Source organism: Eulemur rufifrons, chromosome 14, assembly GCF_041146395.1.
Source record: "Eulemur rufifrons isolate Redbay chromosome 14, OSU_ERuf_1, whole genome shotgun sequence".
Taxonomy (NCBI): domain Eukaryota; kingdom Metazoa; phylum Chordata; class Mammalia; order Primates; family Lemuridae; genus Eulemur; species Eulemur rufifrons.
This window is the reverse complement of record NC_090996.1, coordinates 746013-761054: the sequence shown is the minus strand read 5'-3', so window position 1 is coordinate 761054 and position 15042 is coordinate 746013. Positions and strand designations below refer to the sequence as shown.

Sequence of the window (15042 nt, the reverse complement as noted above, 5' to 3'; positions counted from 1 at the left end):
GAAGAAACGGGAGAAGGCTGGGAAGATGCCAGTGGGTTTGGCAACCAGTGGTCCCTGTGAGCGACTTTAGCAAGAGATTTCCGATGAAGAAATGAAGGCCCTTGAGGTTCTTGGACAGGACCTTGTCTGAAGGACCCGTACCGGCTACTGGCAGTTTCCCAGGTTTCCTGTTGAGGAACGGAGCTCTGCGTTACCTGTGCCCTTACTGTTGCTTGGGCAGGGGAAAGGGAAAGGAATTGGGTATTCATTAGTTGACTCTGTGTCCCTTGCAGAGTTTTCTCAGCTGATTCTCCGTTGAGCCCATGAAGGTAGGTGTTATTCCGTTTTGTAGCTAAGGAAATTGAGGCACAGAGGAAGGTAAAAAGGTATTTGAGATCAAAAAGCATGGAATTAGGATTTGAACCCAGCTCCGAGGCCTGTGACTGTCCCAGTACGCCACACAAACGCGTTCCAGCCCTCACACGGGAGCACATTCTTCCCTCTCCAGCCTCACACCCTGGGCAGGGCCAGGAGGGCTGGGGGTGGGGAGAGAACAGGGCCTCCAGCTCCCTTGGCTGGCTGGCGCCGGGGAAGACAGGACTTCGGGGCTTCGCAGCAGAGAGCCGTCTGCTGAGCCAGGGGAGCACACCGAGGTGAGGACAGCCCGAGGGTGCTGGAGGAGGCAGGAGGGAGGCCGGAGGAGGGGGAAGGGCTGGTCTGGCTGCCGCCCGGCCCCTCCCCCTCCCCAGCAGTCCCACCCCTGCCCTCGGCCTGGCTTCTCAGAGCGCTGGACCTGAGCAGTGGACACACAAGCCCTGACAGCCCCAAGTCGCCATGGACGCTGAAGGTAAAGGGGCACTCTCCCCAGTGTCCCTGCACCCCCGTCTGCCCCACTGCCTTGGCTCTCTCCCCATCCCGACCTGCCTCTGCCCTTGGGGAGACTATCTCCCCGCTGGCCTCCCCGTCCACGCTCTCACCACCCCGTGTCCCGCCAACCTCGCTGAACCCCCACAGGCCTCTTCTCATCTCTCTCCTTTTATGTTGGGTCCCCAGCAAGCTCTGAGGAAGAAAGGGGCTTGAGGCCCGGAAAGGGCAGGAGCAGCCTAGGGGAGGCCGCGTCCCCTGAAGGCAGGGGTGGGGGAGGGGAGAGGGTAGACAGGGGGCAGCCCTGGACTTTGGCCCTCACTGGCCACTCAGGAGCAGCAGAGGCAAAGTCCCAGGCCATTTGTGGCTGGGTGGGGGAGGGGCCTGAGTCCTGGGAGTCCCTGGAGGCCCCATGCAGAGCCAGAAGAGGCTGGCTCTGGAGTCAAAAGGCTCCACCAGGGACAGGCCATGTGACCTCGGGCAGGCCCCTGACTTCTCAGAGCCTCATTTCCTTGCATTGGTAAAATGACAGTAATAGTTCCCTGCTCTCAAGGCTGTGGGGAGGACTGATGACAGGAGGCATGGAGTGCCTGTGCTTGGGGCACAGGAAGCCCTTCCTCAAGCTCCCTGCCTTGTCACCTTCCCTCTTCCGGTTTCTCCCTGGGGACTCTCCCCACCCTCTGACCTTGCCTCTGTTTGGAGGGCCTGCTGGCCCCACACACCCAGCCCTTCTTGTTGGCTGTGGAGCCAGCTCTTGGGGGTCCCCTGCAAGGTGGCACCCAGGGGACCTTTCAATCCCAGTTGTGTCTTTCTCTTTTGAAATAACACCACCTGGATTTGAATCCCAGCTGCTATTCGCCAGCTGCGGGAACCTCGGCAAGTTACTTAACCTGTAGGGGCCTCAGTGTCCACATCTGGAGAATGGAGACGATGCTGTTCTCACAGGGCTGTGGTGAGAATTAGGCACCTTAGCAGATGGTGAGGTACCTCGATCTGATTCCTTTAGGGCCGGGTTTCTTTACTGAGGGATCGTGGGTGGGCTTTGGGGGAGTTCATGAACCCCAAATTTGTATGTGAAATTGTGTGTCTCTGTGAGAACATAGTTATGCACTTTTCTGGGAAGGAGATCTGTAATTTTCATCAGATCCAGATTCTTAAAAGAGTAAATGAAAACCTCAAAATGTCAAGGACGTTCACCAATGACACACCCACTTCTGTGGCTTCCCCGTGCAGTAGTTTTTGTTTGTTTTTGTGGACGCAAAGTCTCTATCACCCAGGCTGGTCTCAAACTCCTGGGCTCAAGAGATGCCACCCACCTCAGCCTCCCAAAGTGCTGGGATTATAGGTGTGAGCCACCATGCCCGGCCCACCGGGTAGTTCAGGAATGACCTCAGAGTCAGTTCCCTCCCTGCCACCTGCTAGCTGTGTGGCTTCGGACACGATGCTTAGCTTCCCTGTGCCTGTTTCCTCACTGATAAAGTGTGAACAATGGTGAGGATTCAGTGAGATGACATGCATTAGTATCTCAAGGGCCTGGCACACAGAAACCATATGGTGACAGTTTTGCTGGTGATGTTGTTGGTTCCTCATGTCTGTATCTCTGGCACCTCCCCAGGTTCCAGTTCTGTTTTTTTTTTTTTTTTTTTTTTGAGACAGAGTCTCGCTCTGTTACCCTGGCTAGAGTGCAGTGGCGTCATTGTAGCTCACCGCAACCTCAAACTCCTGGGCTCAAGCGATCTTCCTGCCTCAGCCTCCCAACTAGCTGGGACTACTGGTGTGTGCCACCACACCCTGCTATTTTTCTATTTTTAGTAGAGACAGGGTCTCACTCTTGCTCAGGCTGATCTCGAACTCCTGAGCTCAAGTGATCCTCCCACGTCGGCCTCCCAGAGTGCTAGGATTACAGTCATGAGCCACCGCACCCGGCCCCAGTTCTACTTTTAAAACCCCTGACTGTCCATTTCCACCTGATAGCTCCCTGGCACGTCAAACTCAAAGTCCTCCCCTGCCACCAGCTCCTCTCTCTGACATCTCCGTTTCTGTTCCTGCCTCACCATCCTCCTGCTCAGTCTGGAAACCTCAGTGTCACCTTTGACTGCTCCCTCTCCCTCATACCCCCAAATCCACAGTTGCCGTGTGTCCTCTGGACGTACCCCTGAGGCGTCACCCGACCCTCTTTCCTTTCTGTGCCCACCGCCTCCTCCCCCAGCGGCAGCAGCCTGTTTGGAGGCATCCGCTGCCTTCACCCGTGTCCACACCTGCTGTTTAACAGGCAGAGTGGTCCGCCTGGGGCCAGTGTGGGGTGGCAGAGCCAGTCTGAGTGTCCCTGGGTGAGGAATCCAGTGGTGTGGCCTTCTCCTCGGCCCTGGGAGGGAAGCCCTCTCCTTACAGCTTGCCCCGCTCGGCTCTTCTTGCCCAGGCCCTTACAACAGCCTCCCAACTTGCATGCTTTAGGGTTCTTGAAGGATGCAAGTGACTTCTGATCAAAATTTTGTAGTGACTTCCCCCAGGAGAGAACCCTGATTCGTCCTCTCATCCACGGCCTGCTGTCTGGCCCTGCTGTAGGATTCAGCCTTCTTTCCCCACGCCCACGGCCGGGCACCGCCAGCTCCACGTGCCCCTGTGCCTCTGCTGCCTGGCCTGTGCTCCCCCATTCTCTGCCTGGCGAGCTTTCCGCCCCCTGTCAAATTCCAGCCCATTCTCTGAGACAACCTTTCCCAGCTTAAGGACAGGTCATCTCTCCCCACTCTGAAATTCTGCGGATCCTTCTACCGCTTGTGTAATGGCCGATCGATCGCATTGGGCCCTATTTGGAGGTCATTTCTCTTCTCTGGGGAGTGAAGGCGGAAGGAGAAGAACATTTAGCCAGAACCGTGGTGCTGACCAGCCTCTGTCTCCATCTGGTGTTTGCCGAGAGAATCAACAAACAAACAAACGGAAGAGGGCGCTGCCGGAGCCCCACGCCTGCGTGCAGACACCTGGCCGGGCGTTGGCCCAGCGGTTTGTGTGAATTGACTCATTCTGTCCTCCCAGCAGCCCCAGGATTTCCTTGCGAAACTGACACTCAAAGAGGTTAGCGACTCACCTGAGGTCACCCGGCGTGTAAGTTAGGGGTAACGCAGAAACACAGTACAAATCGGCCAACAATCTAGAAGTGCCGGAGGGGAGCAATCTTCACCTGTCCTGCCAGCGTGGTTCTGTGTATCCCGTTACGTTATTTGTAAAGAGAGAATAAGTACAGAAATTATCCCAAGATAGCTGGATACTCTCAGAAACAGAGATGCCAATTTTATTAGAGCTTTATTAACTTTGGGCGATCAATTAGAAAGGTATCATCTTGAGGGATCAGGCTTACACCCCACAGGATAAAACTATGATCTCTGAAGTCCAGGCATCTTGGAAGAACTTTTACACATGCAGCCACCAGGACAGGACACGGGACAGGGTGGGTGTCGCTGTCTCCTCCACGGCGCAGCAGCCCCTTGGATGAGCCCCCTGGGCGGCTTTCCTCTTGCAGCTGCAGAGCGGCATTCGTCTGTCTGGAGTGCCTTTCAGCAACGCTGGAGTTAGGAGAGCCCTGCATTTGCAAAGCTACCCGCAGGAATCCCTTTTGTTGGAAATGTATGAGAGAGTTGGAGCCTAAAGAAAACCAGATGTATTTATTTATTTATTTATTTTTGAGACAGAGTCTCACTCCGTTGCCCGGGCTAGAGTGAGTGCCGTGGTGTCAGCCCAGCTCACAGCAACCTCCAACTCCTGGGCTCAAGCGATCCTCCTGCCTCAGCCTCCCGAGTAGCTGGGACTACAGGCATGCGCCACCATGCCCGGCTCATTTTTTCTATATATATATTTTAGTTGTCCAGCTGATTTCTTTCTAGTTTTAGTAGAGACGGGGTCTCGCTCTTGCTCAGGCTGGTCTCGAACTTCTCACCTCGAGCGATCCTCCCACCTCGGCCTCCCACAGTGCTAGGATTACAGGTGTGAGCCACCGCGCCCGGCCTATTTATTTATTTTTCACAAATGGAACATGGAACGTGCAACATTCCACCTCTACATTTGACGATCAGAACAACTGATCTTGAAGAAGGGGGCCAGAGGGTGGCCCGTGGGAGCGGAAGCAGCTGTGAGGTTGTCAAAGTAGCCGGCTGCAGAGAGGGAAGGCTGAGTCTGTTTATCACTGTCCGGCTTTAGCATTTCCTAGCTCTGCCCTGTGGGTAATCTCTCCTTACATTTCTGAGCCTGGGTTCTCCATCTGTAATTACGATGATACCTACCTTGAGGGACAGCAGGTGGGATTTTTGACAATGTGTGGAAAGTGCCTGGCACATGGAAGCACCAATTATGGCATTGGTTATTCTCTTCCTGTAGCTCAGAATCTCGCCACTCTTCTACAAATTAAAATTATGTCGCCACATTCCAGACCAATTATATCAGCATCTCTAGAGGTAGGGCCCGGGGGCCAGGCGATCAGCATTTTGCAAAGCTCCCCAGATGATTCCATTGTGTAGCTGAAGTTGAGAACCACTGCCCTACCCTATGGCATTGTGACTTATAATAAGACATATGTATCTTGGTCCTCATCCCTGGTTCCTGACACAGAGCTCCTAATCCCTTGGAATTTTCCGGGCAATTAGCGTGTCTTTTGTTCCAATGAGGCAACTCTTGGTGGTCCCCTGGATGGGGGCTGGATGCCAGAAAGACCAAGCCATGATTACTAAATAGAAGTTGGAACCTTCAGCCATATCCCCCGTCCTCTGGGAAGGGGAGAAGGGCTGGAGATTGAGTTAATAATCAACGGTGCCGATGTGACGAAGCCTCTGTAAAAGTCCCTGAGTTATGATGTTTGGAGAGCTCCCGGGTTGTGCAACACGTGGAGGTGCTGTGAGGAGGACGGTGAGCCCAAAGAGGGCACGGAAGCCCCCACCCTTCGCCCGCACCTGCCCTGTGCACCTCTTCCGGCTGGCTGCTCACCTGTGTCCTCTAAAATATTCTTTGTAATAAATTGCCATTAGTAAGAAATTGTTTTCCTGGGTTCTCTGGGCTGCTGTAGCAAATGATCAAACCCAAGGAGAGAGTGTGAGAGCCTTTGGTTTGTAGCCGAGTCACACGGAAGTTGTGTGTCACCTGGGAGCGCACTGCTTGGCATTGGCATCTGGAGCAGGGCGGTCTTGTCAGACGGAGCCCTTACCCTGCGGGGCCCTAACTCTGGTTCGTGCGAGGTCGGAGCTGAATTGCAGGACACCCAGCTAGTGTCAGAGAGTTGGTTGATGTGGGAAAAAAACCCCACAATCTGGTCACAGAAGTGTTCTGTGTTGAGTGAGGGTATAGACAAGAAACACTGTTGCTTTTTTCATATACGCTACCCTAAAAAACTCTCCTTGATCCTACCTCAAGTGGGGACTCTCTCTCTCCTTTACTTACTTACATTTTTTCATTTTTTTATTCTAGAGAATTTCAAACACACACAAAAGTAGACAGAGAAGCATCATGACCCCGTGTAGCCCTCGCCCAGCCCAACACCACCAGCGTTTGGGCAGCCGTCCGCCATGCCTGTGCTTCTGACCATCCAGCGTTTCAAAGCAAACCAGCCCCTGAATCCCTTCATACATGAACATCTCAGCATGTTTTTTTCTAAAGGATAAGACCCTTTCTTTTTACTACAACTACAGTACCATTGTCACAATTAAATTTTTAAAAATTTTATTGATGTTATCAAATATCCAGTGTCCAAATTTTCAATTGTCTCATATAAATGCTCCAGTTTGCTTTCAGTTTGTTTGTTTGAATTAGGACCCAAAGAAGACCCACACACTGTGACTGGTTAGTATGTGTTTTAAGATTCTTTTAATCTTTTGTTTTCCTTGCAATTTATTTGTTGAAGAAATTAATCTATTTTCTGGCAGAGTTTTCTAGGGTCTGAATTTTGTGTGTTGTATCCCCATTTTGTAGTTTAACATGTGCCTCTGTCCTCTGGTTTTCTTTTAAGTTGGTGGTTCCTTCCAGAAGTCTGGTCTGACTCAGGTTCAGCTGTTTTGGCGAGAGAGCCTCACAGGTGGTGGGATGTTCTCCTCCTTCTCCTCTTCTTCTTCTCTTCTTTTTTTTTTTTTTAAGGAGATGAGTCTTGCTATGTTGTTGCCCAGGCTAATCTTGAATTCCTGGGCTCAAGCAATCCTCCTGCCTCAGCCTCCTGAGTTGGTGAGACTACCGGCATGCGCCACTGGCCCAGGGCTTGTCTTTCTTCTTGATGTTGGCCTTGGATGCTCAATGCCTGGATCCACTGGTTCACTAAGGGTTGCAGAATGGTTCATGCCTTTCATCAGAGCACTGGTTCCTATTTGTTTGTTTTCGTATTCAATGATCTTTAGTAAATTTACTGAGTTGCGCGGCTGTCACCATAGAATATTTCCATCACCCCAGTAAGACCTCGTGCCATTTTTAGTTAATTCCCAGCCCCTGGCAACCACTAATTTGCTGTCTGTCTCTACCGAGTTGCCTTTTCCGGACATGTCACGTCAGTGGAGGCACCATATGTGGTCTTAGTGAGCGCTGGTTCTTAACCCTCATGTGTATCTGAGTCATGAGGCGGGGTGGGCATGGCTCGTCCCAAACCTGGATGCCTGGGAACCACCTCCCAGAGATTCTGATTCAATTAGTCTGGAATAGGCCTGAGCATCCGAGAGTTTGAGAAGCTTCCAGATGGTTCTAACATGCAGCCCATGTTGAAGGCCCTGCTTTGTCAAGTTCTCCTAAAAGGAGTGGTTTTTCAACCACTGCCTCCACTTCCCCACCTCCCACGCACTCCTTGCCCATGACAACGTGGCTTCTGTCCCCACCACACAGCACCAAAACTGCTCTGGCAAAGGCCTCCAAGTTGCTCAGTCCATTTCAATCTTCCGTCTACTTGCTTCTGCTCACACCTGACCTCCTGAAACCCTCCTCTCCCTCCCAGACACCCACTGCTGCTGCTGCTTCTCTTTGTGATGGCCACACTTTGTCTGTCCTTTCATTGCTGACGCTTCCTGGTGTCTCTCCTGAACTGCAGAGCCGTCCTCCTGCCCACCCTCTGGTAATTATTTATTTTTTAGAGACAAGATCTCGCTTAGTTGCCCAGGCTGGAGTGCAGTGGAGTGATCGTAGCTCACCGCTGCCTCCAACTCCTGGGCTCAAGCCATCTCCCACCTCAGACTTCTAAGTAGTTGGGACCACAGGCACAAGCCACCACGCCCAGCTAATTTTTGAATTTTGTGTAGAGACGAGGTCTTGCTCTTGCTCAGGCTGATCCCGAACTCCTGCTGAGGAGGATCCTGAGGATTCTCAAGTGACCCTCCTCCCTCAGCCCCAAAGTGCTGGGATTATAGGTGTGAGCCACCGCGCCCGGCTCTTCATCCCTTTTTGTCTGGCCGATTGCCTTGGCCTCCTTTTGCCAGTTGGTGGCTGCAGTGACCCTTCTGGAACAAAATCATAATCATGTCATACCATCTCTTAAAATTCTACGATGGCCCCTGGGATCTGGCCAAGTCTATCAACTAAGTAGTTTAGTCCTTTGGCCCTTTAGCCTCCCCTCCTTCCCTCTGTCCTGTGAATCCCGCACACACCCACCCCACACACCCCGAGAGTGCTTTTGAGCCTTGCACGCCTGCGCCGTCAGCCCGAATGTCCTGCCCCCACCTCACGCTTCTGCCTGGCAAGCAACACTCATCCTCCCTCGGGGACACTTAGTCATTTCTTCTCGCATGCACCCACCACGCTTGGGAAATGCTGCCGTCCTTTCTTTAGCAAACACGCCCACCCTGTGCTAGACAATGTTCCTAAGGGTTTTGCAAAATACAAACTCTTCTTTTTCATAACAACCCTATGAGGTCATTGTTATTACTATTACCCTGTTACAGGCCAGGAACCTGAGGCCCCTGAGAAGCTGAGTCCCCGGCCCACCATCACTTAGCAAAAAGTGGCAGGGCCAGTATTGGAACCCAGGTGTGTGGCCCCAGAGTTTGGGCTCTAATTCACTCTGCTACGTGGCTTCTCTGATGGGATAAGTATCATTGAGCACATACTATTAAACTAAACAATATAAAATTGCCAAGATTTGACTGGTTTTGACCCATAAAAGCAGAAAAATTGTATGATTCAGTGTGCTAGGCACTTGGGATTGAGTGAAAAACTCAGTGGACAGATACAGCCTTTGCCCCTAGAGAGGAAACATCTACAGAGTATGACGATGGGAGCTGAGAGGGCCTAGGGCCTAACTGGGGGGGAGGGCCTGTGAGGGACCCTGCTGAGGATGTTTAAGAGAAGACCCCACAGAGGGAAGTTTGAGGATAAGGGTAAGAGGGTAAGAGAAGGTGCTTCCAGGCAGAGGGACAACACTGGAACAGCGTGGGCTGAGCCCGAGAGGTGAAAGAACTGGCCACGCTGTCAGCAGCATGTCCCAGCAATTAGCAGCTGGCACAAAGCAGGTGCTAAGAAGGATTTGTCATCTCGGCCACAGCACCCTGAACGCGCCTGGGCTTCTCTGATCCTGGAAGCTAAGTAGGGCTGGGCCTGCTTAGTACTTGGATGACAGATTGCCTGGGAATACCGGGTGCTGCAGGCTTCAAAACAGAAGGAAAAAGAAAATAAGAATTTGTCAAAAGAATTGATGAAAGATGGAAAGAAGTTAAGAGAGCTGGAGCTAATGCCATGAAAGTGGGGTTTTCAGCAGGAGAGTTATCAAAGAAAACCAGAGTTGGACAGTAGTTACAGCAGTGAAAACATTTTATTTGGGACTATTGCAGTAGGTTAGAACTGGACTCAATTCTGAATACAACAAGGGCAAGTGAGGATTATAGCCAAGGAGCAGGGTGGGGGCAGTGGGTGAAAAATTACCGGGAGGAAAGGTCAGGGGCAAGGAGGATTCTGGCTAAACCAACCTAGCAGGAGTCTTGCTGAAGGCAGGCCAGGGCGGTCAGACGTCATCTGGGGGAAGGTGGAGGATGAGGGGCCCGATCAGATATTGAGGGTGATTAGGTGCAGAGGATGGGGGGTTCTGGCTGAACTGGCTTAGCAGGATTCTTGCTAAACTTGGACAATGCAGAGGCAAACACAGGAGCCCAAACCTAGTTGAAAAAGAGTTCAGGGGAGCCTGAGTAGAGTTTCATCAAGGAGAGAATCTTTGAGTGAGCCACTCAAATGTACTTTTTTATTGTTTTATTTTAAAGGCAAATTTAATGAAGTATAGTTACAGGCAGGAAAATTCATCCTTTTTTGTGTGCAGTTCTATGAGTGGTGACAAATGCATCAGTTGCTCAGCCACCACCCCAGACAAGATACAGAGCAGTTCGTCACATCCAAAAAGTCCCTTGTGCTGCCCCTGGTGGTCAACCCCTCCCATGCCCCAGACAACCACTGATCTGGTGCCATATGAATGGAAACATAGACTGTGGCCTTTTGAATCTGGTTCCTTTTTTTTTTTTGAGACAGAGTCTCTCTCTCTGTTGCCCGGGCTAGAGTGCCGTGGCGTCAGCCTAGCTCACTGCAACCTCAAACTCCTGGGCTCAGGCGATCCTCCTGCCTCAGCCTTCCTAGTAGCTGGGACTACAGGCATGCGCCACCATGCCCCGCTAATTTTTTCTATATATTTTTAGTTGTCCAGCTGATTTCTTTCTATTTTTAGTAGAGACGGGGTCTCACTCTTGTTCAGGTTGGTCTCGAACTCCTGACCTCGAGCGATCCTCCAACCTTGGCCTCCCAGAGTGATAGGATTACAGGCGTGAGCCATCACCGCACCTGGCCTGAATCTGGTTCCTTTTACTCAGAATAATACATTTGACACACGTCCCTATTGTTGTGTGTATCAGGAGTTGGTTCCTTTTTTAATGCTGAGTAGAATTCCGTTGTATGGGTGTATCATGGTTAGTTGATCTGATACTTACCAGCTGAAGGATTCAAGTTCGATTTAAGAAGAAAGCACTGCACCTAGTTTGCACGGGGTGGGCTGGGGTGTGGTCACGGGCCTTTTCCCTAGCTGGGCAGAGCCAGGGCGACAGGCGCTATGTCTGGTCTTCGTCCCCGGCGCCCGGCCTGGGCGCGGCTGGCTCTCCACGGAGGAACGGAGCCCTGTGCGGCAGACGAGGGACGGCGTGTGGGGAAGGAGGGCCCGGTGCTGTCACTGTGGACTGCGGCTCAGGAGAAGTGGGGCGGGAGGGTGCGGGTTGGGTGCTTGGCTTTAGGGAAGGAGGGTCAGATGAGAGAGCGACTTCTGAGAGCAGAGCAAGCAAGAATATCTGGCCTCAACTTCAACTTGGACCAGAAGAGTGTGTGTGTGTGTGTGTGTGTGTGTGTATCTGTGTGTGTGTGTGTGTGTGTATCTGTGTGTGTGTGTGGGTGTGTACCGAACCCAACACCTTGCCCTCAAGGGGGAAGCCAAGTCCACCGCAAGCAGGTGCCCATGAGGTGGCAGTTCTTCCCCGGGCCGGCAGGTGGCGACGTCGCACGGGGTCTGGTCCCGCGCGGTCACCCGTTCAGCGGTGGTGAAGGGCGGTTGGCCGCTGCACTCCGGGCCTGACGACCTTGGAAACCACCACGTCCGTGACCCTTATTTTACAGGCAAAGGACTCTCCATGTCTCCCAGAACAGGGGCTCCAACCCAGTTTCACGTGCTCTTTCCTCCTTGTGCAGCCTCCCTCTCTAGAGCGGTGACAGTTTGCTGAAGCTTCAGGCGTGGGGGGGAGCTGGCGGTAGAGCGTGAAGGCAGACGGGACAGACGGCCATGAGTGACCACACGCCCGGCCGCGGCGGACTCTGCTGCCAGCGTACTGTGGCCGATTTGCCTTTCCTCTGTGGTCCTCAGACTCTATGTTTAAAAAGCTGAACTTCAGCTTTAAAATACTTGGCGCCTTAGAGAAGACGAGGATGAAAGACACGCAAGCTCACATTCTGCCCTGGCCGCTCCGCGGGGTACGTCGCTGGTCCCTGCAGGCCAGGCAGGCTGGAACAGCAGCAGGGCGCCCTTGAGGCTGTGAGCGCCGGGCGGTTGGATGTGCTGTGAAAATATTGAAATACTTCTCTTCTAGTTGATACAGCTGTTGACCAAGCGCTAGGTTTGCCAGATAAAATACAAACACCCAGTTAAATTTGAATTTCAGATAAACAACAGATAATTTTTCAGTATGAATATGAACTAAATATCACCACCTTGGACATGTTTATACTAAAAATTATTTGATCTTTATGGCCGGGTGCAGTGGCTCACACCTGTAATCCTAGCACTTTGGGAGGCTGAGGCAGAAGGATTGTTTGAGGCCAGGAGTTCGACACCAGCCTGGGCAAGAGTGAGACCCCCATCTTTACGCAAAAATAGAAAAATTAGCCAGGCGTGGTGGTGCGCACCTGTAGTCCCAGCTACTCGGGAGGCTGAGGCAGGAGGATCGCTTGAGCCCAGGAGTTAGAGGTTGCTGTGAGCTGTGATGATGCCACTGTACTCTAGCCTGGGCAACAGAGCAAGACTCTGTCTCAAAACAAAACAGAAAAGCAAACTTGGCCGGGCGTGGTGGCTCACGCCTGTAATCCTAGCACTCTGGGAGGCCGAGGCGGGTGGATTGCTCAAGGTCAGGAGTTCGAGACCAGCCTGAGAAAGAGTGAGACCCCGTCTCTACTAAAAATAGAAAGAAATTATATGGACGACTAAAAATGTATATAGAAAAAATTAGCCGGGCATGGTGGCGCATGCTTGTAGTCCCAGCTACTTAGGAGGCTGAGGCAGGAGGATCGCTTAAGCCCAGGAGTTTGAGGTTGCTGTGAGCTAGGCTGACGCCACGGCACTCACTCTAGCCCGGGCAACAGAACGAGACTCTGTCTCAAAAAAAAAAAAAAGAGAAAAGCAAACTTGTCCAGCTCATGGGGCCCACCCCCTGCTGCAGTCCCTCTTCTGGGACCCCCAGATCTTCACCCCAATGGGCTAGTGCCCAGTTACATATTTTGACCATCAGCCCTGACTGCAAGGGGCAGCCAAATGCAGTAGCTGTTCTCTTTTTCCCTCCCAGGCCTGGCACTCCTGCTGCCTCCGACCACACTGGCAGCCCTGGCAGACAGCTGGCTCCGGGAGGACTGCCCAGGCCTCAACTACGCAGCCTGGGTCTCGGGGGCAGCCCCCTCGCAGGCTGCGCTGTGGGCCAAATCTCCCGGGCTATTGGCAGGGCGGCCTTTCTTCGATGCCATCTTTGCCCAACTCAACTGCCAGGTCTCCTGGTTCCTCCCTGAGGGATCAAAGCTGGTGCCCGTGGCCAAGGTGGCTGAGGTCCGGGGCCCTGCCCACTGCCTGCTGCTGGGGGAACGGGTGGCCCTTAACACTCTAGCTCGCTGCAGTGGTGTGGCCAGCGCTGCTGCAGCTGCTGTAGAGGCCGCCAGGGGGACCGGCTGGACTGGGCACGTGGCTGGCACGAGGAAGACCACGCCAGGCTTCCGGCTGGTGGAGAAGTACGGGCTCCTCGTGGGTGGGGCCGCCGCGCACCGCTATGACCTGGGAGGGCTGGTGATGGTGAAGGACAACCACGTCGTGGCAGCCGGTGGTGTGGAGAAGGTACTTGTCCTCCTGAGCCCCTGCCCTGGCCCTGGTCCAGCCCTCCGCTCCTCACACCCTCCCCCACCAGATCCCAACACCCCTCCCCCCAGCCTGGTGCAGAGCGTGGGCTGGAGTCAGGCTCCTCCCTCTCCCCCTCCTCTGCAGCCTGGGGCTGGACTTGCTCTTTCTCTTTGTTCTTCTTCGGCCTTGGATGATGTTCAAGAACAAAGGCTAAACCGCTGGGAAGCCAGTGCTGATCACTCCAGCCCTCTGCACCTGTTTCCCCATCTGCGCGGTGTCCTGGGAGATCCTTCTGGTCTTAATACTCTGAGTCAAATGGAACTCAGGTCCAAATGCCAAATATGCCTGGTTTCCTCATGGACCCCAAGCTCAGTGACCATCTGGGGCCTTTTGAATGCCGGTCCCAGCTCCCTGCTCCGCAGGGCCAGGTGCCATCCGGTCCTCACCGCCCCCCTCCCGCTGCCCGGCAGGCGGTGCGGGGCGCCCGGCAGGCGGCCGACTTCGCGCTGAAGGTCGAGGTGGAGTGCAGCAGCCTGCGGGAAGCGGTGCAGGCGGCCGAGGCAGGGGCCGACCTCGTCCTGCTGGACAACTTCAGGCCGGAGGTGAGGCGGGCTCTGCTTCCGGGGAGGGGCCTGCAGGGGGCTCTCACTGCCCTGGCTTGTGTCCTGCAGGAGCTGCACGCCACGGCTGCCGCGCTGAAGGCCCGGTTCCCGAGTGTGGCCGTGGAAGCCAGCGGGGGCGTCACGCTGGGCAACCTCCCGCAGTTCTGTGGGCCCCACATCGACGTCATCTCCTTGGGGATGCTGACCCAGGCCGCCCCGGCCCTGGATTTCTCCCTCAAGCTGTTTGCTGAAGTGCCCCACGCTCCCCGGTCCTAAGGCCGAAGCGGATGACACTGGCAGTGGGATAAGGTGGCTTGCTGGCACCCTCGAGATCACTGGCCAGCAGGGCACACGTGGAGTTACCCTGGGCTCAACTCCAGCTCTGCCACCTACTACTGCTCGTGTGACCTGGCAGGGCTGACTTCACCTCTGCTCAGCTCAGTTTCCTAATCTGCAAAATGGGACTAATGAATGATTAACCTCGTGGGGTTTTTGGAGTGGTAATTAACATATAGTAAGTGATCAGTAAATGCTAAAAGTTATCATAGTTCATTTATTCTAAGATGCACATTTTTTTCACATGTGCAGAAGTCACCGTTAATCAACGGTGTCTCACAGTCACTGTCAGCCAGGCTGCTGTCCCCATGAAGCCACTGTGGCCTGTGCATGCATCTCCTACATACAGAGGGTCCTTGACTTAGGATGGTTCAACTTACGAGTTTCTGGCTTTACAGTGGTGCGAAAGCATACACGTTCAGTAGAAACCGCACTTCAAGTACCCACACACCCATGCTGTTTTTCACTTCAGTACAGTATTTAGTAAATTATATGAGATATTCAACCCTTTATTTTATTTATTTATTTATTTTTTTGAGACAGAGTCTCACTCTGTTGCCCAGGCTAGAGTGAGTGCCGTGGCGTTAGCCTAGCTCACAGCAACCTCAAACTCCTGAACTCAAGCGATCCTCCTGTCTCAGCCTCCCGAGTAGCTGGGACTACAGGCATGCACCACCATGCCCGGCTAATTTTTTCTATATA

The 15042-nt window shown here is 53.3% G+C and overlaps 1 protein-coding gene across 2 annotated transcripts; it reads left to right on the top strand.

Moving 5' to 3' along the window:
* Positions 1-734: 734 nt before the first annotated feature.
* Positions 735-14851, top strand: QPRT (quinolinate phosphoribosyltransferase). Of its 2 annotated transcripts, XM_069485977.1 has the most exons (5): positions 735-826; positions 3877-3915; positions 12864-13399; positions 13873-14004; positions 14074-14851. In XM_069485977.1, exons 1-5 carry the CDS (start codon positions 814-816, stop codon positions 14278-14280), a joined length of 927 nt encoding a protein of 308 aa, XP_069342078.1. In that variant the 5' UTR covers positions 735-813; the 3' UTR covers positions 14281-14851. The 2 variants fall into 2 exon arrangements, with proteins under 2 accessions (XP_069342078.1, XP_069342079.1); XM_069485978.1 differs by lacking the exon at positions 3877-3915 and having other exon boundaries at positions 737-826.
* The last annotated feature ends 191 nt before the right edge of the window (positions 14852-15042 follow it).

Bases quoted from the DNA above. Each gene is read 5' to 3' on its own strand.
- QPRT (XM_069485977.1), top strand. The intron at 3,916-12,863 runs GTTAGCGACTCA...TTTCCCTCCCAG, and splicing joins CGAAACTGACACTCAAAGAG to GCCTGGCACTCCTGCTGCCT. The intron at 14,005-14,073 runs GTGAGGCGGGCT...TGTGTCCTGCAG, and splicing joins TGGACAACTTCAGGCCGGAG to GAGCTGCACGCCACGGCTGC.